This window comes from Anas acuta, chromosome 19 (genome assembly GCF_963932015.1).
Source record: "Anas acuta chromosome 19, bAnaAcu1.1, whole genome shotgun sequence".
Taxonomy (NCBI): Eukaryota; Metazoa; Chordata; class Aves; order Anseriformes; family Anatidae; genus Anas; species Anas acuta.
In genome coordinates, this window is record NC_088997.1 from 188,121 (window position 1) to 212,421 (window position 24,301).

At 41.4% G+C, this 24,301-nt stretch overlaps 3 protein-coding genes across 11 annotated transcripts; 2 read left to right on the plus strand and 1 right to left on the minus strand.

The window, feature by feature from the left end:
- The first annotated feature begins 133 nt into the window (after nt 1–133).
- TEKT1 (tektin 1) lies at nt 134–9,851 on the plus strand. 3 transcript variants are annotated; one of them, XM_068656132.1, is made up of 8 exons: nt 134–3,790; nt 4,425–4,759; nt 5,143–5,308; nt 5,585–5,713; nt 6,126–6,269; nt 8,282–8,504; nt 9,114–9,349; nt 9,668–9,851. In XM_068656132.1, the coding sequence occupies exons 2-8, from the start codon at nt 4,498–4,500 to the stop codon at nt 9,825–9,827; spliced, it is 1,320 nt and encodes a 439-aa protein (XP_068512233.1). In that variant the 5' UTR covers nt 134–3,790; nt 4,425–4,497; the 3' UTR covers nt 9,828–9,851. The 3 variants fall into 3 exon arrangements, with proteins under 3 accessions (XP_068512233.1, XP_068512235.1, XP_068512234.1); XM_068656134.1 differs by having other exon boundaries at nt 4,517–4,759; XM_068656133.1 differs by having other exon boundaries at nt 134–4,759; nt 9,153–9,349.
- On the plus strand, nt 9,714–24,188 carry PIMREG (PICALM interacting mitotic regulator). 7 transcript variants are annotated; one of them, XM_068656143.1, is made up of 6 exons: nt 17,514–17,992; nt 18,191–18,509; nt 19,300–19,640; nt 20,532–20,627; nt 21,491–21,537; nt 22,959–23,095. In XM_068656143.1, exons 2-5 carry the CDS (start codon nt 18,219–18,221, stop codon nt 21,519–21,521), a joined length of 759 nt encoding a protein of 252 aa, XP_068512244.1. In that variant the 5' UTR covers nt 17,514–17,992; nt 18,191–18,218; the 3' UTR covers nt 21,522–21,537; nt 22,959–23,095. The 7 variants fall into 7 exon arrangements, with proteins under 7 accessions (XP_068512240.1, XP_068512241.1, XP_068512242.1 ...); XM_068656144.1 differs by having other exon boundaries at nt 22,807–22,964; XM_068656139.1 differs by lacking the exons at nt 17,514–17,992; nt 21,491–21,537 and adding an exon at nt 9,714–9,851 and having other exon boundaries at nt 22,959–24,188.
- FBXO39 (F-box protein 39) lies at nt 9,858–14,063 on the minus strand. The gene is made up of 3 exons (XM_068656145.1): nt 12,840–14,063; nt 11,627–11,803; nt 9,858–10,868 (listed from the first exon to the last, which is right to left on the minus strand). The coding sequence occupies exons 1-3, from the start codon at nt 13,851–13,853 to the stop codon at nt 10,740–10,742; spliced, it is 1,320 nt and encodes a 439-aa protein (XP_068512246.1). The 5' UTR covers nt 13,854–14,063; the 3' UTR covers nt 9,858–10,739.
- Nucleotides 24,189–24,301: the final 113 nt, after the last annotated feature.

Consider the following 24,301-nt stretch of genomic DNA (forward strand, 5'->3'; position numbering starts at 1 on the left):
CCCTGCTGGATTTTTTTAGTATTTTTAGTTTAAAAAAAGACTGTGTATACAACAGTTTGTTTAGCATGAGTGATAAAAAGATAATATATTGTCAGCATACTGTATTTTACGCAGATTTTTTTTTCACATTCTGTGCTGCATCAAAAATTCAATACTATCCAAGGTGGTTTATTGGCAACTTTATGCTATTTTTAAAGGCTAGATCAATTTGTTCTATGCAGGATTTTTAAAATAATAGCAGAACCCTCACCTGGTGTTTAAAATTATTTTTCCACGTAGCTGGTAAAACTTTCAAACTCCAAACACTTTCAGGATTTAAGCACATTTTGTCCTTATTAGTCAATGGTTTTGTTTACACGGTATTTCTGTTCTCAAAAAGCAATGGAAGTGAAGCTCCATTTTATTGTACTAGCTGTATATGAATTTAAAAACGAAGACAAAAAGATAACTCTTATAGACCCCCACATATCTCTTTAAAATCTAATCAGTGCAAGCATTTTTGTAGCCCGTAGCTCACTGCTACTATCTGCTTGATTTTCAGTTTTGAAAGAAAATTTCCAGAGATGATTTTCAAATAGCCAAATCTAGACCTATCATGAAGGTGCTGCATCTGCTACAAATAGACATTATTAACATTAAAAAGGTAGCCCATGCAGGCCCAAGGAGTCTGTTCCAAACTGTCATTGTCAGAGATTTTAGACTTGTTTAGGGTTTACAGCATCTCTTCCTCTAAACTTCCCCTAAAAAGCCTGGCTCCTAATAAGGTCTTGTAGACATACATGAAACAAGAAGTGCTATTAAGTCAGGATTCATAACAGGAGAAAAAGTGACAGGAGAGGAGAAGACATTCTATGAACTTAAAAAAAAAAAATTCATTTTATTGAGTAAAGTAATAAGAAAGTTCTGATTAGCCTACGCTTTCTGGACTGGGTGGAGAAATAGATAGCATTCCCAGTTCTGGAAACTGGGATTTCCCAATTCTTCCTTACCAACATTCATTTTGTTTTTGATACCATCCAGTGGAAGCTTATCACAAATGCTGACTGTGCAAACAGCAGCACCAAATGCAGCAGTGATAATTGAGATCATCACCTGATGAATGGAAGTAGGGAGGAGAATGGGAGAAGGCCCTAAGAAAGAGGACTCCACAACCATGAACATTTTAGGGAAAAAAAGCATTCAGTTTGAGAACTTTTGCTTACTTACAGTTGGCTAGTGTTACCATGGTGCTAGCCAGTGATGAAACATCTATAATGGTTTTTATATCGAGAAACTGAGCTCTCACAGAGATAAAGATTTAGCTGTTTTTTTAAGAGTAAAGTTAAGCTGCCTTTCCAACTAGCTGATTTTGTCTAGATACCAATTGCAAAAGAAGTCATCACAAAAAGATCAAATAGCCTTGCTTGAACTATATGGACAGTAACTATCAGCCCATTATATTCCACATAAACCTGTAAAGTACTGCATAATTTAAAATTTGATGATCATCACTTAAGATATGTTTCAAAAAGAGGAAAAATCAGACTGTTTCCTGTAATTCACAAGAACAAAGTGCCTTCTTATATCCACAGATACATGTGGTATAAAGACAGTAATATGTAACACATTTGATTTCTCCTAAAAAAAAATAAAATAAAATAAAAATTCATAGGTCAGAATTATGAATTTTGGTATATGAGTACACCTTGTTCCTGAACAATCTCAAAGACACTACTAGGGAAAAAAAAAATCAACAACTTGACCTTTGGATTTAAAGAGGACCGATCACGAATGAATATCACCTGAAGGAATTTAAGGCAAAGATGTAAGTATAAAATTGTGTGATTTTGACCATGAGTTTCTGTTTCACAGCATTTAGTATGAAATCACAGAGATCTCATTACTCACTATAGTAACACCAGTTGTACTTGTGGAAAACTTCAGGGGTACCTCACAGCTATGGAATATTGCACACTGGAGTAAATTTGTACACATCTTGCCTAGTTTCTTGAGGTCAAATTAAAAGAAAGCCAATAGAGCAGTACTTCAGAGTACAATAAAGCCAGGCACACTTGTTTAGCTAAAATGTAGTAGTTGCCAAAGTGTGGGTAAAATCGAAGAACCTGCATCAAGTATTTATTCTGCTTATTTTTATAGTTTTAATTGAATAGCCAATAACAACAGCATCTGCAGCTCCAACCTCCAGACTGCAAATGAAAATTCTTTTGCTATATTTCCAGTTTAATCTCTTGGGTAATTATTGAGGAACTCAGGCGTTGCATTTCAAATCTACAAAGAAGTTAGTAATTCCATTCCTCAAGAGCATGACAGGCATATGGAATGACAGTATTACATGCCTGACAAATTTGGATGCCTTCTATGATGAGGTTACAGCATTGGTGGATGGGGGAAGAGCAACTGACATCATCTACCTGGTCTTGTGCAAAACATTTGACACTATCCCCCATGATATCCTCGTCTCTAAATTAGAAATGCAGAGATTTGATGGATGGATCATTTGGTGAGTAAGGAACTGTCTGGATGGTCACGCTCAGAGAGTTGCGGTCAACAGCTCAATGTCTAAGTGGAGGTCAGTAAGAAGTGCTGTTCCTGAGGGGTCAGTATTGGGACTGGTGCTGATAACATCTCTGTTGGTAACATGGACAGTGCGATTGTGTGAACTCTCAGCAAATTTGCCAGTGACACCAAGCTGTGTGGCACAGTCGACAGGCTGGAGGGAAGGGATGCCATCCAGAGGGACCTAGACAGTCTGAAAGGTGGGCCTTTGCAAACCTCATGAAGTTCAGCAAGGCCAAATGCAAGGTCCTGCATCTGGAACAGGGCAATCCTAAGCACAAATAGAGGCTGGGCTCAGAATGGATTGAGAGCAGCCCTGATAAGGAGGACCTGTGGGCGTTCATTGATGAGAAACTCAACATGAGCTGGCAATGTGCGCTTGCAGCCCAGAAAGCCAACTGTATTTTGGGCTGCATCTAAAGAAGCGTGGCCAGCAGGTTGAAGGAGTTGATTCTGCTCCTCTACTCTGCTCTTGTGAGACCCCACCCGGAGTACTGTGTACAGCTCCAGGCCCCCCAGCACATGAAGGACATGGATGTATTACAAAAAGTCCAGAGAAAGGCCACAAAGACAATTAAAGGGCTGGAGCACCGCTCCTATGAAGAAAGACTGAGAGCTGGTGGTGTTCAGCCTGGGGAAGAGAAGGCTCCAGCTGTAGCATCTAACGTAATGCTCTTTTGTCTCCTCCATTTCTTCTCTTTGAATCCAAACCTCTTTTGTCTCAGGTAAGGAAAAAAACATAGTTGCCAAGAAAATTGAGTGGTTAAAGAATACTGCTAAATATTTTATGATGGACATTTTGGTTAGGTATTTAACACTCCTTTCATTTGTTTTCAGAATCTTTATGTTTTTCTTCAATAAATCCTTCAAAAATTAATGTCCAAAGCTGTGACAGCCATTTCAATTAATAGACAAAGAATTTTTTTATTTTTATTTTTTTCTGGCAAAGGGTGAAAGGAAGCACTTGGTGCAATAGCAGTAGCTGGCCAGGTTGCTGGAGGCAGCGTTGCTCTTCCCATAGCAACTGCTCTGTTTACCTGCCCTGACGTTCTGAGCCCCCTCCTGCAGGATTTGTCTCACGTTTAAAAACGAACTGTGCTGCTGCCGTGAAGATTGAGGCTGGAAGAAAGCTGTGAACAAACCCCCCAGTGAAGGGGAAGCGAGGACGTGTTGCTTAGCCAGGATTTGTCCTTGGGAACAAACAATCCAGGCCAGGAGCAGTTTCAGCCAAGAGGTGTGTGAGGGAGAAAGGTCTGTGTATGTGGGGGGGTGGTGATGTCTAACGATACCTGTGCTAGTGTGTGGGCAAAACCGTGTGTTGGTGAGTGTATGCTGTCCCTGTGGAGAGGAGTTATCTCAGAAGCACTGGATAAACTTAGTGCAAGAATAGGAAAATTGATATTCAGTCAAATTGCTGTGACTTTGCATATATTTTGGGCATCTGTTTAACCCTACGTTAAAAGAGTCCCAAGTAGGCTTTGTTCTGTGTTCTCCTCTAGCACTCCCTAGGCTTTTCCGTTTCCTCTTTTATCCGGTTTTCAAATTTTTAAGATTCCTTTTCCACATTTTTTTAGTGTCTGTTAGTTTTGTTTGTTTGTGTGTTTGTTTTGCAGTCTAGAGTTTATGCATCTCTCCAGCCATGTTCTTAAAGCATGTTTACTTCTCCAACCTGTGGGACATTATTTAACTTTTATACTACTTCACTTTTTTTCACCTTTCTCTGATCATCTCTCTTTCCTCCTAGTTTCCATTCCCAAATTCTCGGTTCTTCATTCTCCCACACCAAAACCCCTCCTCCACATCTTAGCAAACTCCTGGGGAACCTTGAGCAAGAAATTATTTCTTTTCATATCTGTGTCATTTTGCAGATAAAAGGGGCAAGATGTTTTTTCTACCCTCCTGGACCGTATTCATCCCTTCTTGCTTCTGCAGCCAAATATAATGCTACTCCTGATTTCAGGTTCCACATTCCAAGAACTGACCTGTGTTATATTCAGAACCTTTCTAAAAAAAATGTCCAGACTGTTTCAAGCACCACCGAAGTTTCATCCTTCCGAATGGCATGTCGCAAACAAGATGCAGTGTGCCAGTACAGAGTCTCAGAAATCCAGTTCAGAGCGCATGATAGCTGAAAGTCAAAGGCTGGTGGATGAAATAGAAAAGACAACTCAGAAAACCCAAAGTGATGTCAACAAGAAAATAGGTAATCCCATGTGTGCTCTGCAAGTATCATCTGAGCTATATGTTTAGGCTGGACTTAAAAAATTTGGTGATTTTGGGTAGGAATATATATCAATGCCATGTTATCTGATCTCATGGAAAAATGCAGAACATTATCAAAATATTTCTAGGTGGATTCTTTATTTTATATGAAATAAATTACCTGTCTAAAATGTGCAGAAAGCTATTTCACCCCAACCTTCTGACACAGTGTTGTAAAACTGCGTCCACACATCAGCCTCCAGCACTAAATTCACTCTGCAGTGGACTGAGTCTATTTCTAGCTGTATCTCAAATCTGACTCACAATGCTCTAGCATTTGAGAGCAGCTTGTATTAATAGATGTTTGTAACTTCCATTCTGCAGAACAGAGACTGGAAGAAATAAAATTCTGGAGGCAAGAATTAGATAACAAACTTGAACAAATTATTCATGAGACAGAGGTACTGTTGACTTTCAAGACCAGGCTGGAGAAAGCCTTGGAGAGTTGCAAAGAGCCACTTGTCATTGCCCAGAAGTGTCTCCTGAACAGGTGAGATTAAGAAGAAAAGTGTTCAGGGAGTGAGAAAAAAAAAATCTAGGTAATAAACTTTTAACAAACAATTTAAAAGGCTGAAAACTGAGGGGCTGCTTCTGCAGCAGTGTCATGGTCTGATTTATGTGTTTTAACACTGGGGACCCAATCCCTTAAAGGACGGATTACCAGTGTGGCAAAGAAAGACTTCGGATATGCTAGGCTTTCACCACTGTCTGTTATCAGTAGGCATTTGAACAATGTGACTGATGGCTTTTCCTCTTTTTTATTTAGGCAGAGTCGAGTTGGGATTGACTTGGTGCATGATGAAGTGGAACAGGAACTGGTCAAAGAAGTTGAAGTCTTACAGGGGGTAATTGCTTTGCTTGAACGTACATTGGAACAGACCATTGAGCAAATCAGGTACAGTGGCAAAGAGCATAACTTAACTTTGGTTATCTGAAAAGTAGGACAGACATAACCCTGAGAAGTTGAAGCATCAGGCTGAACACAGAACCAAGGTTACTTTCAGTTCTAAACAGTTAAAGAAGTTCAGTTTTAATCATGAGAAGTTCTGTTAGAACTGAAAGCACTTCGACACGATCCCTGGTCTTCCCAGGATCCAGTCCTGTGCATTTAATTCCAGTGGAGATTATATCATCAGTTCACATGGAGTTAGCACCATGCTCTAGATTTTGTGACTTTACAACTAAGAGTTCATGCATGAAGAATTCAGTAACAGCATTTGCATTGACTAATGTACCTCTTCTCACATGCATTTTAGAGAGACTTCTGCTTAGGCTTTGGCTTAGAGTCTGGTTGTTTCTTCTTCTAGACTAAACCGTTCTGCAAAATACAACCTGGAAAAGGATCTGAAGGATAAATTCACAGCTTCGAAGATTGACAGTTACTGTGCTAGCCTGACAAACAACACTCCTGATGTCAGATATGCTGATAATGCAGTGAAAATAGAAGGAAAGTAAGTGGTTATTTAGCTCAACAAATGTATGCTAACTATAAAGCTAGTTTGAACCATTCCAGAAATAGCAAGATTAAAGTAGAATCTTAGAATCATTAAGGTTGGAAAAGACCTTCAAGATCATCTGGTCCAACCATCACCCTACTACTAATGTCACCCAATAAGCTGTTGCTAAGCACCAGGTCCGAGTTTTCCTTAAACACGCCCAGGGACGGTGACACCACCACTTCCCTGGGCAACCCATTTCAATGCCTGACTGCTCTTTCTGAGAATAAATGTCTCATAATTTCTAACCTAAACCTACCCTCTTGCAACTTGAGGCCGTTCCCTCTTGTCCTGTTACTAGTTGTCTGTGAGAAGAGGATGACCCCCGTCTCCCCACACCTTCCTTTCAGGTAGTTGTAGAAAGCAATGAGGTCTCCCCTGACCCTCATCTTCTCCAGACTAAACAACCCCAGTTCCCTGCTCAGCCGCTCCTCATAGGACTTGTGTTCCAGGCCCTTCACCAGCTTTGTAGCCCTTCTCTGGCTATGTTCCAGGACCTTGATGTCCTTCTTGTACTGAGGGGCCCAAAGCTGAACACAGTACTCAAGGTCTGGCCTCACCAGAGCTGAGTACAGGGGAACGATCACCTCCCTGGTCCCGCTGGCTACATTATTCTTGATACAAGCCAGGAAGCTGTTGGCCTTCTTGGCCACCTGGGCACACTGGCAGCTCATGCTCAGGTGAGCATCAATCAGCACCCCCAGATCCTTTTCTTCTGCATGACTTTCGAGCCACTCTCCCCCAGGCCTGTAGCACTGCAGGAGGTTGTTGTAACTATATGTAAGTAACTATGTGTAAGACAGACTAGCTGTTCATCATCAGTCTGTTGTATATTTTTTATACTTCTGTCCATCGCTTTAGTATCTGTATAATATGTCAGTGAAATAAGCCACAATAATCATGTTTCTAGAGAACTGCAGTACACTAAAAGTTTTTGAGGCTCACAGTTACTTAGAGCAAATTTCATACATTGCTTAAAACCAGAATAGATTAACTGATATAATTTCCTTTCCTCTCCCAGGATGTCCTAGTTGGTAGAATGCTGGACTGGGATACATGAGGTGTGGGGTTAATTTATAATTCAGTTGTTAACCTGTCAAATGTGCCCCTTTTGTGTGAATAAAGTGTGAATGGTTTAGATGGAGAAACAGCTACTACAGAACAGGTTGGTGAGAAGAAACAGGCTATGTAGTGTGTGAAACAGTCTCCTGAGGAAGCTATTGACTCTGCAAGAACTGACACACTTGGAACACCAAGACACTGCTGGTTCTTGCCACTAGTACACTAGGGGACATCAACAACGGGTTGTGTAACTCAGACCACACCCAGAACAGTGTTTGATGCTGTATGCAGATGATGATTACAGGTTTATAAACACACCCAATGAAACAAATAAACCTCTGAGAAACTTTCCAAATACCTGCCTACAAGCCACTGGGGCACAAGTATGACCCTCCACTTCTGGTGATACACCTGGGGGTTGGCTTTGCAACTGTTGCTACAATTCACTATTTGTATATGTAGAACTGAACTGTGCAAGAGAGTAAGTGAAGGTGTTATGTGAATAGTTACTTATTATTAATAGTAACATATTAATTATTTTAGTAAAAAAAGTTTCATTAACAAAAGGTGTTCCAAGAAACTTTGCTTATTATCTGTGTCTACCCCTTCCTCCCTTATCAGGAAAGGAAAGTAAAAACAAAGTTGTTCTGTGATTTTTATCAAAATGGTTTCCATACTACCCCTATTTCTTTCTGAAATGTTTGTGACAGAGCGGGTCTTTGTGTCTGTTTAATTCCCAGAAAAACTAGCACTCGCTGGGGCATGCAGTTAATAGTACTGCTTTATAGTACTGATTTGTTCTTTTTAGCACTCATATTTGGTTTTATGGAGCAATTACAGATTTACAAAATCACAGATGGCCTGATGCTACCAGTCAATGACCTTTTATTTTGAATCTCTTTCAGTTTTATTAGCCCTGAAGACTGGACAGATTTCTCAAACATAAATGTTGAAAAGGCTGACAAACAGAGAAACAACTCACTGTCACTAAGGGCAATGATTGACAGCATCCTTTCCCAGACAGCGAATGACATGCACAAGCAATATGAGATGGTCAATGTTGCTTTTAGAAACAGGGTGAAGGAAGTCAGAGATGCCAAGCACGAGCTAGAAATACTCCTTGCATCAGTAAGTAATAGCAGTCTGTCAGTGAAAAGATGGAAACAATGGGCATGGGTTATCAGCCAGTTTACTGAATCTGGTGTCTTGAGCTACAGCAGTTAAGAATATTACCTTCATAATACTGGCAAGAACTGCCACATTCCCCCACCACCATCTGTACCCCACCTCCACCCTCTACCCCCATAACAGTCAGCTTAGATTTTATTGAACCAGCTCTATGTGCACTGATACAGAGGTAAATTGTTTCTGAAAGCATTCACTCAATGGAAATGCTTAGGCTTCAGTGAAGTTGGGATTTCCCTTGTGATTTTCAGATACATGGTATTCCTACAGGGTTTTCACAATTGTGATGTAAAAGCCTAATAGCTTATTAAATCAGGGCCAATGTGCTTGAAGTTCAATGCATAAAAACTGGGCTTGATGTTAAGAGTTAATTGCTGAACTTAAATTGTTAGTCTCACTTAGAATGATGTTACCTCCTCTCCAGTGAAGGAACCATAATCCTGGGCAACCTGTAAAAATACTCTAGTAAAATAAAACCTTAACATAATGAGTGTTACTGTGATTACTATTACCATAGCTATTAAAGATCTTGATGATTTCGCTCATTGTAAGAGGCAGTGTGCAGCAGTTCCTTCTGTTGGATTTGTTAAGGTGATGGATGAGACTGCCTTACAGGAGAAGAACATTGCAGCCTTAAAGAAAGCAATTGCTGATAAAGAAGGACCTGTTAAAGTGGCTCAAACTCGCTTGGAAGCAAGAAACCATCGTCCCAATGTGGAATTATGTTATGACACAGTACAATACAAGTTGATTAGTGAAGTTCAAGAGATTACAAACAATATTCAAAGGCAAGTAGAAATGATGAAAGAGTGGGAAAACTGTGGTATATATTAATGGGTTAAGTTAAATAGTCACAGTAACATTGGGTCCCAGCTATCCTCCCTGAAAGGTTGGGAACTGCTTTTTTCCTTAAGGGTAGCACATTTTAGGGTAAGCTGTCTGGATAGAGTCTCACTGTGAATCCTCATTCTTTTTTTTGTTTGTTTGTTTGTTTTTTTGTTTGTTTGTTTGTTTGTTTGTTTTTGTTTTCCACTTTGAATTCTTATCCCATATGACAAAATGTCCATGTATTCTCAAATAATGTGTGTCTATATTTTCCCTGTTAGGTTAAAGGATACATTGGCACAGGCTGAGACAGAGCTGAAAGGTCTGAGCCGACGACAGCTTTCCTTGGAGGAGGAGATCCAAGTCAAGGCAAATACATTATACATTGATGAAGTGCTCTGCATGCAGATGAGAGAGTCTGTTTGCATTAACAACTTTTGAAGACATCTTCCTGAACAACTCCTGGTGAGATTTTTATTGACAAACTTCCAGATTTACTGGTTTGTCTTAATGCTGTCTTCTCGTTCTAGATGTATAAGGTAATTAAAACAGACCTAGTATTTACAGCTACTTCTATGCTTTAGAATGCCTGATGAAACCTCCCACTTGGCAATAAAGTTCCAGAATAAGAAGGAATGTGCCTTCCATGTTATTTATCTCAGGTGCAACTGATGATATCTTTTGCCACTGAGAGGTACAGAAGTTGTGGAAGTTTAAGCAGGTGTTTCCACATAAGGCACTTGCTGGAAAGATGGGCAAATGGGAGGGGTGGGTGGAAGCACCGTGGGTAGGACTAGCCAAGGTATGTTTTTTTTCTTAACACCTGCTGTTAAGAACTGGACAGTGTGTATATTAAACTCAACAGGAACTAGGGACTGGTGATACATTGGATGGGGTATCTGATGGCAACTGAGTCAAGATCAAGCCAAGGTTAATTTGGGGTTAATCATTTCCTCACCCCATATCTCTGTTTCCCTATTTGTAAAACGGAAACAATCAGAGGGGCTTCAATTGTGAGGTGTTTGAAACTCTACAGTGGGAATTTCTGAGTAAAGTGGAGGGGCTAGATTTTACTGGAGGTGCATGTAAAGGCTGGGAAAGGGCTTCCTCTGGTTCTGGTGAGGGAAAACAAAGAAATTACAAGGATAAATGATGCAGGAGACACATTTGGTTCTCAAATCCAACATTTTAATCCAGGGGATAGTAAAATTGTTCCTTGCCTGTCTCTTGCTGTAATGGTATTTCCCTTTTGGAGGCAGCACTGGCAAGATTTAAATCCCTTACTAATGCCATCTAAAGGATTCATTCATCATTTGTAGATGTAACTGGTGTTTTTCTGGGTCTCCCTGTGGCTTATACCATTGGGTAGGTGATGACAAAATAATTAAGCTCTGAGTCAATCAGGTTTTTGAACTTCTTGTAAATATCGCGCAACAGTCGATCCTCCTCACTGGTCTCATGTCCGGCTGTGTAAATCCTGACCTGTGTGCATGAATGGCAGTCATGTGTCTCAGATACATGGAGCAGTCTCAACCCATTAAAGTTCATGGCAACAGGAAGCCTCTACAACTATTGAGGGATCTAGAGAAGCCATTTTTTTTTGAGCTAAATCCTAAAGTTTTTACTGGTTTTACTCCAAATTGTGTGAAGACTCATCTCCTGCCAAAGAATTTTTTGGGAAGAGGAAGGGTACTTTTCCCCCAGGACTAATGCATATGTGGGATCTGCACATCTCTAACGGAATCTACTAAATTCAGAGCCCAGCAGGCAAAGCAGCATGACAGCATGGCTTACACGAGCTACATTTGTGGTCTAGCCCCAGTTCAACACAGCATCCCTATTCAGTGAGATGTGTTTACATATTTTTGCAGTTTACTAGGAGCCAACCCACACTCTTCAGTTTAAGCATAGATCCAAATACCAGGCCTGCGAGGTAACTAAGAATCCCTAGCTTGACCTGGGAGGTGACAGAGGGAACCCCCAGACTAGCAAAGACTCGTGGCATGGTTGGTGCTAGCTACTGAACTTACATAGTATTCTTTACATGGCTGAGTAGGTTGGGAAGCTCCACTTCTGTGAGTGGTTCTCAGGATCATTACAATACTAAAGCATTACATAGGGAAGGTAGTTACATTAACTTTTCCTTCTGTGACCTTTATACGGATATAGTGACCTCAGATTCCTCTCGATAGGGAAGAGAAGAAGGAAGGTAACAGGAGTTTTGAAGCACAAAGGCTTACCTTTATGGTAGTCAAAAAGCATCTCCTTTCTGCACGATTATGTAGCAGCCTCTCCATAAAGGTGACATTAAGAAATGCCCAGACTTTCAGAAAAAACAACCTCCTGCATGATAAGATGAGCTGTAGCAGCTCATCATCCAGCACCTCATGGTCATTGTTTACTTCAAGTGTTAATTTCTTGAAAAAGAAAGAACACTGTTAGTACATCGAAAAAAGCTTGTGAGTGCAGTAGCAACTGGATTTCCCAAATTTGCTAACAGAAGTGACTGCCAGCAGATCGACTTTGAACCTTGACACTAGCAAAAAAAATCACTTTTTTATGACAGAAGTATATGCAATGCTAATTTCCATTCTCCCCTTAAGATGGCGGTCCACTGTGCATGACGTACCATCCTAAGAGACATGCAACTTCTAGTGGGCTTCTAGTGTCTTCTAGACAACCCACAGCTCACGCCATGGTATTATTTCACATACCAGAAATGATCAAAGATAAAAGAGTAAAAGAGTACATCCAAAGACAACTTCTAGAAAGCTTTACAGATCACTGGTGTTTATTGCGAAATTCTACAATGCAACAGAACTTAAAGAAAGCTGTCAATAACCATTAGTTGTAAGGCCATGTGCTTCCCTCAAGAATGCATGGACCAGGTAAGTCATTTACACCTTTTGTGATGCAACCTCCATGATAACAAAGTGCTTTGGCAGAACAGCTTTTCTACAAAAATGATGCTTTCCTGCCTGAAAGGTTCTTTTAGCTCACAGCTGACATTACAATCACCAGTATTTTTGATGTTTTGGTATTTTATGAGGGCAACCTGACACCAGCCTGCCATTAGTGAAGAACAGCATCACAAACATTGTAACTAGGGAAGGATAATTAATCATAGAATTATAAATTCCCAGTTTGGAAGGAACCCACAATGGTCACTGAGTCCAACTTCTGGGTCCCCAAAGGACCACCCCCCAAAAAAAGACTACGTGTCTGAGAGCATTGTCCAAACACTACCAAACTGATAGTAGTACCAAACTAGACTACAGCTGGAACACTGGAACACTGACTAATTCTCCTGAAAAATACCTTAAAAATAAGACTGAAGTGGTCAGGAATTCCTATAGGTGACTGTTGTTACGCAGAATGCCTACATGATTACTTTACTCACCTTTGGGATAAGTTATCACTACTGCTCTAAGTTGTCGCTACTGCTCACCTTACCTGCAGCACATGGCAGTAGGCTGGGAGGAGGTTGGTGAGGGTAGGTCTCACTATCCAGTCTGGATCACTGAAATAGCAGCTCCGTAAACTGATGCTCCTGACTGGGATTTCCACTAGCAGGATTCTGGCTAAGTGATCGTGCTTCATAACTCTTTCAAAGAAGAAGTTGATGTTCAGTTCTGGGGCTCTCTTGGCCAAGTTGGCCCATGACATTCCCCAGACGACTTGCCCATGAGGGTCGTGGATATGACATTTGATATTCAAGGTGCGCAGGGAATGAGCACTGTGCTCCCGCAGGATGTCCAGCAGTTCATCAGAGATGCAATTATAATTAAAAGTCAGGATAACCAGGCTGTGGAATTTGGACATGGTTTGGTGGAACAAGGTGCTGCTGTAGACAGAAAGGTGGAGACTGAAGAAATCCTCAATATTAATTTCTGATATAAAGCTTTTATTAGTCAAGCAGCTCAGAGAATTCAGAAGACCACAGCCTTCTTCCAAGGTTACTCTTGCTCCTTTTAAGTTGAGATAATCAAGCTGTTTGCTCATTCTTTTCAGGAAGGTACCTAAGTTCTTGATAAACTGAGCCCTGACCATGTTTTTCCAGACCAAGCGGTCTAATTCCAGGTTCTTGATGCTCAGGGATATGAGGCGACTGTTACATTTACCCAAGTGTGAAAGAAGCCCTCTCATAGTCGCTTGAAATTTTCGAGTAATGACAGTATTGTAAGGATACAATAACCTGATTTCAAGGTGCTCCAAATACTTGCCAAATTTCTTGACATACCACAGTGCAGTTTTAAATTCAAACGTGTGTGCCCTTGATGGCTGACCACTGAATGTGATGGTTCTGGTTCTCCAGAGGGATCCTGAGTACATGGCCTGACTCCATTTTTTACAGACCAAGGCAGCCCGAGATCTGTCCTTGTCACCTAACCAGTGGAAGACATGTCTCAGACAGACATCAGGTAGATCAGCCCAGGAGCTCTGCTCAGAGTCACTGTCATCTTCCATCGAAGAGACAATTTTTCACGTCTCCTCTGACTGTTGAACCAAGCTTAAATTAAGAAAGCTATGGCTAAATTTCCGGTAATTCCCAACAGGATGGTCTTTCAAGCAAACAGCTAAAAGTTTGCTTCTTTACAGTCAAAAGCAATAGTCCTTTCTTTGCTTCTGTACTCAAGTTGTCAGGATCAAGTAAGTTCTTATGTCTAAACGATGGTCTAACCTAAATCAAAAGAAAAAAAAAAATAAGTAAAAAACAATCACGGGATTCATCTTTGAACTTTTTGGCCTCTAGTCTAGCTAAACAGGGAAATGGTATGATAACAGTCATTGCAATTAATAATGTTTTGGGGCCTGATACCTAGTGTAGAAATGTGTCCAGCATTCTGGGCTGTACAGAGATGAGCAGTACTGTCTGTGCAAAGATATTGCACATGACTGTCCTTAGCCCCTTGAATACTGTTTCAGGACAATTGAAAGTAGCACCATGTCTTAGATGAAGGTACAATCCCTCTTGAGAGTAATAAGCACTGTAAGCTACTCTATCGCTTGGTCAAACAGGCTGTTGAGACATTTTGGTCCAGTGGACTGGAAGGCTGGTGAGTCAGGAGTCCAACTGCGTAGTAATAAAACACAAGGAAACAAACATGATGTAAGATGTTACCTGTTCCACTCTCAAGACTAGACTCTGTCCAGCTCCCTGAGCACCTTTCCAGCTCTGACGGATAGTCGCCCTCCTGAGTTCATGACTTGTTTTCTGTACCTCCCTCTTCACCGCCCCCTCCCCAAAGTTTGGTCATTGCTATCAAGCAAAGAAGTAACTTTTGTGATGTCACAACAACTGGAGCCATGCTAGGGCAAACAGCAAAGAAAGCCAACTTGAAACAAGTTAGTTGGGCTGAGGTAAAGAGAATGAAAAAGATAAGCAGACTTGTTTCATCATCTCAGGAAAAGACAATAAAAAGCCAAGAAGGAAAATAATGCATTTCATATCTATCTTTTTATTTACTAATCACAAACGTCATCTGTAAAATACAAACTAAGTCCCACGGATCTGTTAGGTGCTTGTTTTCATGAGGCCTTTTACAGATCAGTTTACCATTTGGTTCTACCAACAGCTGTGGGCATTCATTCAGAATGAATTTTTTTTTCCCATCTCTACAGTGCATGCATCTTACTTATCATGTACACTTGATAAATCACTGCTTAGCTTTTGGGGCTGAAACTCACAGCTCACTGGCTGGCATGACCAAAAGACAATGCATCTCAAAAGTAGATTATGCCAATCTCCAGAAAAAAAAAAAAAAAAAAAAAAATCTACCTTCCCTCCCTTGTAAGCATTGCTCTGTTGGTGTAACAAAGATGAGATGGTTGGCAATAACAGGCACCATAAGAAGATGAAGAAATGCAGACCCTTGAGAGTCTACTGCAAAGTCTTAAATAGCTCTAAATTAATTCTATTAACTGGCTTAAAAGGAGAGGCTGACTGCCTAATTCAGCTTCTGCCTGCTGCATCCCTTTTGACTTGGGGTTCTCACATACATTATTTCTGTGTCAGCACGTGCAGGTTGTTCAGTTAGCATCACGTCTATTCCTAGTTGTGTTTTTTTTTTTCTTCTTTTTTTTTCTTTTTTTTCTTTTTTTCTCTCAGATCCAAAATGCGGATCCAAAATCTCATCTCTCAGGATCAACCTTACAAAGTGAGCATGTGGCTCTGATTACCACCTGACTTCCCCTTATTGGGGAACCAAATCTCCCCTTACCCTATGAAGACCTCTTTCTTTTGCAGAACCGTCAGGCATTTAGGAAGTCTGTAGATGTATGACCACTTTTTTTGGCTTGTTCATATATTCAAGCCAAGTCTCAAAATATCATAGAATCATAGAATCATAGAATATCCTGAGTTGGAAGGGACCCTTAAGGATCATCAAGTCCAACTCTTGACACCGCACAGGTCTACCCAAGTTCAGACCATGTGACTAAGTGCACAGTCCAATCTCTTCTTAAATTCAGTCAGGCTCGGTGCAGTGACCACTTCCCTGGGGAGCCTGTTCCAGTGTGCAACCACTCTCTCTGTGAAGAACCCCTTCCTGATGTCCAGCCTAAACTTCCCCTGCCTCAGCTTAACTCCATTCCCGCGGGTCCTGTCGCTGGTGTTAATGGAGAAAAGGTCTCCTGCCTCTCGACACCCCCTTACGAGGAAGTTGTAGACTGCGATGAGGTCTCCCCTTAGCCTCCTCTTCTCCAGGCTGAACAGGCCCAGTGCCCTCAGCCGTTCCTCGTACATCTTCCCCTCCAGGCCTTTCACCATCTTCGTAGCCCTCCTCTGGACACTCTCCAACAGTTTCATGTCCTTTTTATACTGTGGTGCCCAGAACTGCACACAGTACTCGAGGTGAGGCCGCACCAGCGCAGAGTAGAGCGGGACAATCACCTCCCTCGACCTACTAGCGATGCCGTGCTTGATGCACCCCAGGACACGGTTGGCCCTCCTGGCTGCCAGGGCACACTGCCAGCTCATATTCAACTTGTTGTCTACCACGACCCCCAGATCCCTCTCTTCTAGGCTGCTCTCCAGCGTCTCATCGCCCAGTCTGTACGTGCAGCCAGGGTTTCCCCGTCCCAGGTGCAGGACCCGGCACTTGCTCTTATTGAACTTCATGCGGTTGGCGATCGCCCAGCTCTCCAACCTATCCAGATCCCTCTGCAAGGCCTTTCCACCCTCATTCGAGTCCACAACTCCTCCAAGTTTGGTGTCATCAGCAAACTTGCTGATATACAATATATATACAATATAGTGGTTCAGGCTGCAGATTGCAAGTGAAAGGAGCCTGAAACCTTCCCTAGAGTGACAGAATTGGGCATGGGGAAAGGCATGACAAAGTTGCAACTATCTGGAAGCCATCAAGCTAATGGGCAGAGGACAGCAGAATAGCATATATGGCTGTAATACACAGAAATACATTTCTATTAACAATGGACTATTTCTTGGGATGCATTTGCCCATGCTAAAGTTTACGAATACAAAAGGGTACAAGCGCTGTCATGTGGAAATTTTAAAACTGTAGTGCTTTGCAACTCCTAGAAAATACGCTTACAAGCCTCTGGCCTGACTTGCAAGGCATCCTGCAATGTCAATGGGCAAGCCAGACGTGGCTCTGGCAGGGCAAGGTGTCGCTAGCAGTCAGCTCTGTGTTTGAAGGAAGATAATCATATTCGGGGAAAAAAAAAAAAAAAAAAAAAAAAAAAAAAAAAAAAAAGGAAGCTGCTACAGCTCTTTCCAAGAGCGTTTTTTTCAGGTACAAGTGTTTTAAAGATCAATACGTTCCTTGCTTTCCTCTGGGGTAGGATGCAAAACAAAACTAATGACATTGGCAGCAATCGGCCTTTCGTTGCTGCCTGATTTGCTACAGGGCCCCCCAGCAGTCTGCAGCACAACGCTGTAATTCCACCAGCTCTGTCTCCTCCAGCAACGAAAGAAGCCCATGGGGCAAAACAACAACAAAACCAAAAACAACAGCAACAAACGCAGCCTTCCAAGACTTCTCTTCTGATTATCAGCAATAACAGAAGCGGTCGCGTCACGTCACGTCACGTCACGTCACGTCACGTCACGTCACGTCACGTCACGTCACGTCACGTCACGTCACGTCACGTCACGTCACGTCACGCTCCACTCCCGCAGCTGCCCCGACCCACCCTGGGCGGTGGCCGCGCGTCTAACGGCCTCCGCGCGCAGCCAATGGAAGCGCGCGCGCGGCCAATCCGGAACGCAGAGGGGCGGGGCGGGATTTGAACGCAGCGGCGGCGACGGCTGTGGCGGTGGCGGGCGGCTCGGGCCTGGTCCCGGTCGGTGCAGGACCTGTCGTGGGCCGCGTCCCCTGCTGTACGAGGAGGAGGCCGTGCAGGGCTTGACCCTGCTCTCCCCCAGCCTTTGTATCGCCGCTGCCGTCTTTCGCGGCCGTGGTTTTCAACGTCTCCTGCGCGTGAAGTAACCGCGTCGCCGGGGCTCGCCGCCTCAGCTGCCGCGGGCTTCAGAGGACTCAACCCTTGGGCAGCAGCTGCTCCCTTCCCGGTATCCCGCCTGTGCAGGACTTTCCGAGGTGAAATAATCCGTAGCGAGCGGCAGCTTACCTGAAAGGAACCCGGTAAGCTATGGATGTGGGACCTTAGTCTGAGTGAGGCATCGAGAAACTTGCGGTTAAATCGCGTTCCACCTGATGTGCTTGCGGCTCGCGGCTTGCCAGGACTGATGTCCTTGGAAACGCAGTGTGTGATATCCAATCTCTCCTTTTTCATACTGATGCACTTTGCTCTAATTTTTGTTCGTATTCTGATCGTTTCAGAAATAAATTGATCAAGACTTGGACCGAGATGGTATCTGTGCTCAAAAATGTCAAGGCAACAATGGGCTGGCGGAAACACCAGCTCCTAGCTGACTTTGATGAAAATGAAAGCCCTGTACCAGACAAATTCAAGAGAAAGGCTTCTTTGAGTTCTCTCAATACCATCCGTATGTCTCTAAGGAAGCGAATACCTTTAAAACAGGTAGAGCTGAATTTCCATGAGACCCCAACTTGGGAAAGTATGGAAGCAAGAGCAAAGTGCCAAACTCTCCGGAGTATTACAAGAACAGCAAGAAATGCTTTTGGAACGGTGTCCCAGGTACTTTGCCTTTGCACTGGAGAGTAGGTAGAGTTTATTTTGTGCTTCAACTTCAGTTCCAAGATTACTGGACTCTGATGTAAAGTATAATGTACTCCAGAATGTGTATTCTATGTATTGCACAACACAGTGGTTGGCTCATAGCTACTCATTAGTAGAATGTTATCCTTGCTAGATAATCCTTGCCTTTATTATCCAGAAAAATTATGGTTCTGGCAGAACAGGGAGGAAGGTGAAAAGAATAAACATAAGAAATCATTTAATAAAGCCCCTTTCCCCTACTGTATTTCATCATGTATGACAGAGCAGCCTTCATGAGGAAGAAGGTGGGTAGAGACTGCCATTGTTTGCAAATGATTGTTTCTGTGAAATGCGTAGCTTTAGACATACAACTACATATAGAGATCTTTCCTGCACCTGTGCTATTTATTAGCATGTCCTTCATAACAGTCAATCTAAATTTGGACTGACAAAAGCCAGTAGGTGGTAGCATCATAGCAACCTAAAGTTTGCACTGCTCTTCCTGTTGGAGGCAGACTCTAGGCATATCAATTTTGTATTAGAGAGCCTGTCTCTTTCCTGCACAAAAGCAGCAGGCACTTTCTTCCAGTGCCTGCTGAAGTCCTTGTCAGGTTCCAAGGATTAGGGGAGCAAATGATTCCTTGAACCCAAATGGGTAAACCTGATATGAGAATGAAAACTAGGGATTCAGCTCAGATGTTCCTTATCTTTCTGTTTCCAGACTCTAGATTTCATTAAGCTTAACATGTCTATCTAATGCACCTTTCAGAAAATACAGAAGACTCACCAAAACCCAATACAGTCAATTGTGGCCTTTCCGGATGAATCTGTGGGTCGGAGAAGCCATGTGACCAGTTCTTCCAAGAAAAGAAGTACTATGCCTCAAACCCCTTGCCATAACAAGAATAGTGTTACTCCAGCAGCCAGTTCCATGAGCACCCCAGGATCCAGCAAAAGAGCCTTGCTTGGGCCAACAAGGGTGTCAGAACACAGAGAATGGAGGGGTTTCCCATCCTGGCACGGTGAAGATGCTCTCCCACTCCGGAGATCAAGAAGAGCAGCAGCACTTAAGAGCCCTTATTCATCACCTGCTTGTGCCAGCAGAATGACGTAAGACACATTTTTTTGTGTGTAAACCTTACCGCTTTTTTTTGTTACTGTGATTAGAGTATCTTGTAAAATGAATGGCAAGGCACGAAGGTTGTTATCCTATCCCACTGAAATGGTAAGCTCTTAGGATAGTTAGGAAAGTAGTAGTTACAAGTGGCTGAATAGAAAGGGGCTGAGCACTGCATAAAGCTGAACCATGAATGTTCATTTTGTGCCATGACAAGAAAGAGCTTCCTTTTTAATCACTCTCCCATTGGATTAGAAATTTTACAGCATGTTTCTCAGCACCAAACCACATCTGACTCTAGGAATATACCTGAACTCTGCTGTTCTTTTTCTGGTAAAGAAGCTCTCAACACATCTACTTAGCTCTATCTTGCTAATGCTGCTATTTTTATTGCCTATGCCAAGCTCTTCGTACAGAGTAGAGAGATTCCTCTTGCCTCAAAGATTTAACAGAAATTAGAATAATAGAATCATCTAATTCAGGTTGGAAAAGACCTCTAAGGTCATTTAGTTCAATCTTTAACCTAGCACTGCCAGGTCTACCATTAAACCGTGTCACTAAACTAGAGAAAGGGTTGTGAGCTAAGGTAGTATTTTATAATGTACCAGGTATGCTTTTGTCTTGGTCAAAGTCATGTGAGAAATGTCAAAAGCTAGAAGATGTCTAAACCTCAAGAACCTGAGACCAGTCACTGAACTGGAGGATAGCTATGTATAGGATGAATGGAGATGTGAAGCAGTTGGTCAGTAGAATTAAGAACATAATTATTACAGGCCCAAACTTCTCTCAGTAACTTGAGTTTTTACTGCAGGGATAGAGGCTTGTGCAGTGTCACCTAGGCAGTCTGCCTGTTTCATCTCTAGTAATAAACATCCTTTTTGCAGAGAGTTTGAGTGTGAGTTGGAACTGGTCTCCTCAGGGATTCGACGACTGAAGCACCTCTCTCAGGCACTTGATGATGGTATTGAACAAGAGGAGAGGTAAATACTGCCAACAATACCCCAACTCTTAGCAATAGGCCACCTTCCACTTGAACATTAGGCCAAGTGATTGCTGTAACTCAGGAGGAGGAAGAGCTGCAGAACTTTCTCAGTTGTAACATAGAGCCATTTTTTCTTCATGACGCTTGTGCAGATTCAGTCAGTAGTTGAACTTGCAGCTTCTAAAACCTGTCAGACAGTCACCCTGTCTTCTTGCTGTAGAAGTCTGATTTCTCCTAGTCAGAGCCTAACTTTTACTTTTGTATGAGAAACAGTATCCTGCTACCTCTGTCTAAAAGAGCTGTCAACCCAGACATGCCAAGAAAACAAACTCCAAACCATTGCACAGACACTTAGCTATCATTGGTGTATGCACATTTATAAGAAAAAAGCTTTTGTTATATAGTTATGTTTACAAATAGCCAATTTGAACCATACCTCAAAATTTAGAGGATGCAGAAGCCTCTTGTACAAAATCTTGGTTAACCCATGAGGTGGTAGGCTGTTGCGTTTGTAAAGGTTATGTCATGCTGAAGAAGGCCTATTCAGTCAGTAAAATTTAAAGGTCAGGAATTTCAACACAGAACAGTTCCCTAAACCCCTTTCTCCCCTTTCTCTCTTGATGTCAGGCATTCAGTAATTAAAAGTCAAGGTACTTTGATCTTCTAGCGAAGGCTTAGCATTAACTACTTTTATCTACAAAGAGATAAAGGCAAGAGATAAAATCCTGCACAATTCCAAAAATCCAACTTCTACCAATGGCATCATTTTTAGATAGCGATAGGTTTACTCCTGTAAAAGCTAATGATAATATACATTGAAAATTTACTAAATCTCACTCCTAATATTCTCCCATCTGTTAGTGATATGACAGTTTCTCTCATTTGTAACTGAAGATAGTATCAACCAGGTAAAGTAGTTGTTCACTTACTTTGACTATATCTGCATGCACCTGTGAGGAGAAAAACTGCTGTTTGGAGAGGGACAGACATATTAACTCAAAGTTTTCTTAAAATCTTACTGTGTGGAACCAAAGGGTTCTTTCCATCATATTCACTGTGGCATTCTCTGCTACAGAAGATCATTGTGCAGTTGTGAAGCAGCCTCTGTATTGAAGATTAGTGAAACCTTGCGTCTTTGCAATGAACCGTAAACTGGGCTTCTATGCAAACAGCAGCTTTTTTCACCCCAGATCAGAAAACTACTAGTACTAATGTCTTTGTCATTTGATCTCAGTTCTTACTGATTAATAACAGAGATCACAAAGCATGACAGAACAAACTACATGTATTACCCTGAGCTAATTTTACAGCCTTTATTTTCCATCCCTAGCATTGTACTAGCAGTTAACATGATGCTGTGACAAAAACAGTAGATGATTCCTGTGTTGCTGGCATTCTTATTAAACACAATTGCACCTAAGTGGATGGGAACATGAATTCTTTGCTTTGTGTTTCTGAAAATCACCTTCTAGTATCAACTCATTGAACCATTACCAGGTTTGCTATAAGAATGTCATAAGAGCCTTGATAACCTTCACTGTGATCTGTGTTATGACATTAATATCTTCACCTGTTAACATCTGAACTATTCTTTCTGTTTAAAGGGAAAGTTATATCATGAATACTAGTTCCTGTTCTTGCAACAAAGGTATAAGAACTTGATTTCTGTAACTTAGGGAAAAGAAAAAAAAAAAAAGGTAAAATACAACTCTCTGCTACCTGGGAGCAGTTTCAAATGCTTGCTTGAAGCTTACAACAGCTATGTGTACTGCTTCCTCAGAGTGATTTGGTCCAGTTCTCCTGCCCATGTAGATGCATACAATGTGCTCCAGCACTTGCTTGTTTGTAAGATCCCCATTTGGAATAGTTGTGAAATACATTTTTTTGGAGGTGTGCTTACACTCACTCTAGCGCATTACCTTCTCTTGTGGTATTCAGTTGCCATGAATTATTTTATTACAGCTTCCATTTAATCTTTTCCATAATGAAACAAGCCTTTGTTCTCAAACTGATGATGGTTGCCAGCTCCATGCATTGCTCAGATGTATCTGTTTTAATGAATTACATTATATCACAATAAATGCTCTTGTTGCTAGTTAAAGTATTGCCATACTTCATTTTTGTACTGCCATTTATGCTCATTGAAGGTAACTAAGTATTTTCTTGTTAGTTTTCAGAAGTGTTCAGTGGAAGTACACAGGTCCAGACCACCTCCTTCCTTGCTCTCAGATCTTGTCCTTTGTTGCCATTTTTCCAGCAATTTGTGTAACAACCTGTTACTTAACCTTGTAGACTTCAAGCTACTAACAGTAGTCTTGTTCTTCTGCAGGGAGCATGCGATATCAATCTACTACTGTCTAATGGCACAAAACTTGCAGTCTGTACATCGATCTCAGAAATTTTCTCAGGCTATCAGAAGGCAAGCAAAGAAACTGTTGAGCAGTTTGTACTTGGACAGAGATGGCTATAAGTAGTGTTGGTTTGAGTACATCTAAAGGAAGACTTTGATTAGGACCTGAGAGACTGTACTGTATGCTTTGAACGTAACTTTGATTAAGCAACTACATTTAAAAAATCTTTTTTTAACAAAGCAGCTTGGGACTTCCATTCCCTTGCTTTCTCTTCTAAAGTCAAATGAAATTTGTACCACAATGTATTATCTCCTACTAAGATAAGGGACCATCCTGAAAGTGGCTTTCATAGGCACTAAGTACTTTGAAACATATGTTGCACTGACCATGGTCAGAGCAAGGGTCACAGATTTATAATATACTAAAAGTAGTGATCTTTTCAAAACTTTTTTTTTTTTCTTTAAATACTAACAAACTAAAAGCTAAGCATCACGTTTAACTGGAAGTTAAAGAAACAATAATTGCTTGAGTTCTGACCACAAATGGCATTCCAAGGCAACAGGTTTCCGTGGAGTCACTCAAGCCACAACAGTGGAGCCACATTAGGACTTCAACTCACAGCCCAAGGACTGCTGTTAGGTTAGCCCAACTTTTGTCTTTCAAACTAAAGCAAAGATTTCTCAAGCTTCTAGAATTCAACACCAGTGCTATTTTCTACAGTAGGAGTTTTGTGCAGTCTTTTGGAATTACTTTCACTCTAAGATGTACCTTCAGACAAAAGATTGAGTTGGTAAACTTTTATCTACATTCACTTTTAAGATGCACATATAATTTGGTAAAACTGGAACAGCCTAAGTTTTAACAGTATTAAATATAAATATGAGAAGCACTCATGTTCAATTCTGATTTATGTGTAATTACTGATTTTTAAACTTGTTCCCACTTTCCTGTTCTCCTGTCAAACTAAACTTATAAAATACTGAAACAGTTAATAAAGCCTGTAAACATCCCAGACATCTAGGCTGTCATATGACTGGTGTGAGCTTTAGATTGTGTGATTTTTCTGAAGTAGGTTTTGGTTTGTTTTTGTGCTTTTAAATAAACCACCAACAACAAAAAACTTTCTGTGTGGAACAGTACCTTGAAGTTATTCCTTGCATGTACTGAAACTCCTTCTATAAAGCTTCCACAAGGATCGTGTCTCATTATTGAAATCTCTTGTATTCTTTTCAAAAAGGAGGATTGAAGGTCACAGGTCGATGTCTGTTCAGAGATCTATGTCTTTATTTCAGATAGTCAACAATATTAAACAGTTTCTGTA

What these genes read in the sequence shown, in the direction of transcription:
- PIMREG (XM_068656139.1), top strand. Translation starts at nt 18,219, where the DNA reads ATGGTATCTGTGCTCAAAAATGTCAAGGCAACAATGGGCTGGCGGAAA. An exon ending in CTTTTGGAACGGTGTCCCAG is followed by an intron (nt 18,510 to 19,299) that starts GTACTTTGCCTT and finishes TGCACCTTTCAG; the next exon opens with AAAATACAGAAGACTCACCA. An exon ending in GGTATTGAACAAGAGGAGAG is followed by an intron (nt 20,628 to 22,958) that starts GTAAATACTGCC and finishes GTTCTTCTGCAG; the next exon opens with GGAGCATGCGATATCAATCT.
- FBXO39 (XM_068656145.1), bottom strand. Translation starts at nt 13,853, where the DNA reads ATGGAAGATGACAGTGACTCTGAGCAGAGCTCCTGGGCTGATCTACCT. An exon ending in CCTACTGCCATGTGCTGCAG is followed by an intron (nt 11,804 to 12,839) that starts GTAAGGTGAGCA and finishes TTCTTTTTCAAG; the next exon opens with AAATTAACACTTGAAGTAAA. An exon ending in GCTTTTTGACTACCATAAAG is followed by an intron (nt 10,869 to 11,626) that starts GTAAGCCTTTGT and finishes TCATGCACACAG; the next exon opens with GTCAGGATTTACACAGCCGG.
- TEKT1 (XM_068656132.1), top strand. Translation starts at nt 4,498, where the DNA reads ATGCTACTCCTGATTTCAGGTTCCACATTCCAAGAACTGACCTGTGTT. An exon ending in CAGAAGTGTCTCCTGAACAG is followed by an intron (nt 5,309 to 5,584) that starts GTGAGATTAAGA and finishes TTTTTTATTTAG; the next exon opens with GCAGAGTCGAGTTGGGATTG. An exon ending in TAGAAATACTCCTTGCATCA is followed by an intron (nt 8,505 to 9,113) that starts GTAAGTAATAGC and finishes GCTCATTGTAAG; the next exon opens with AGGCAGTGTGCAGCAGTTCC.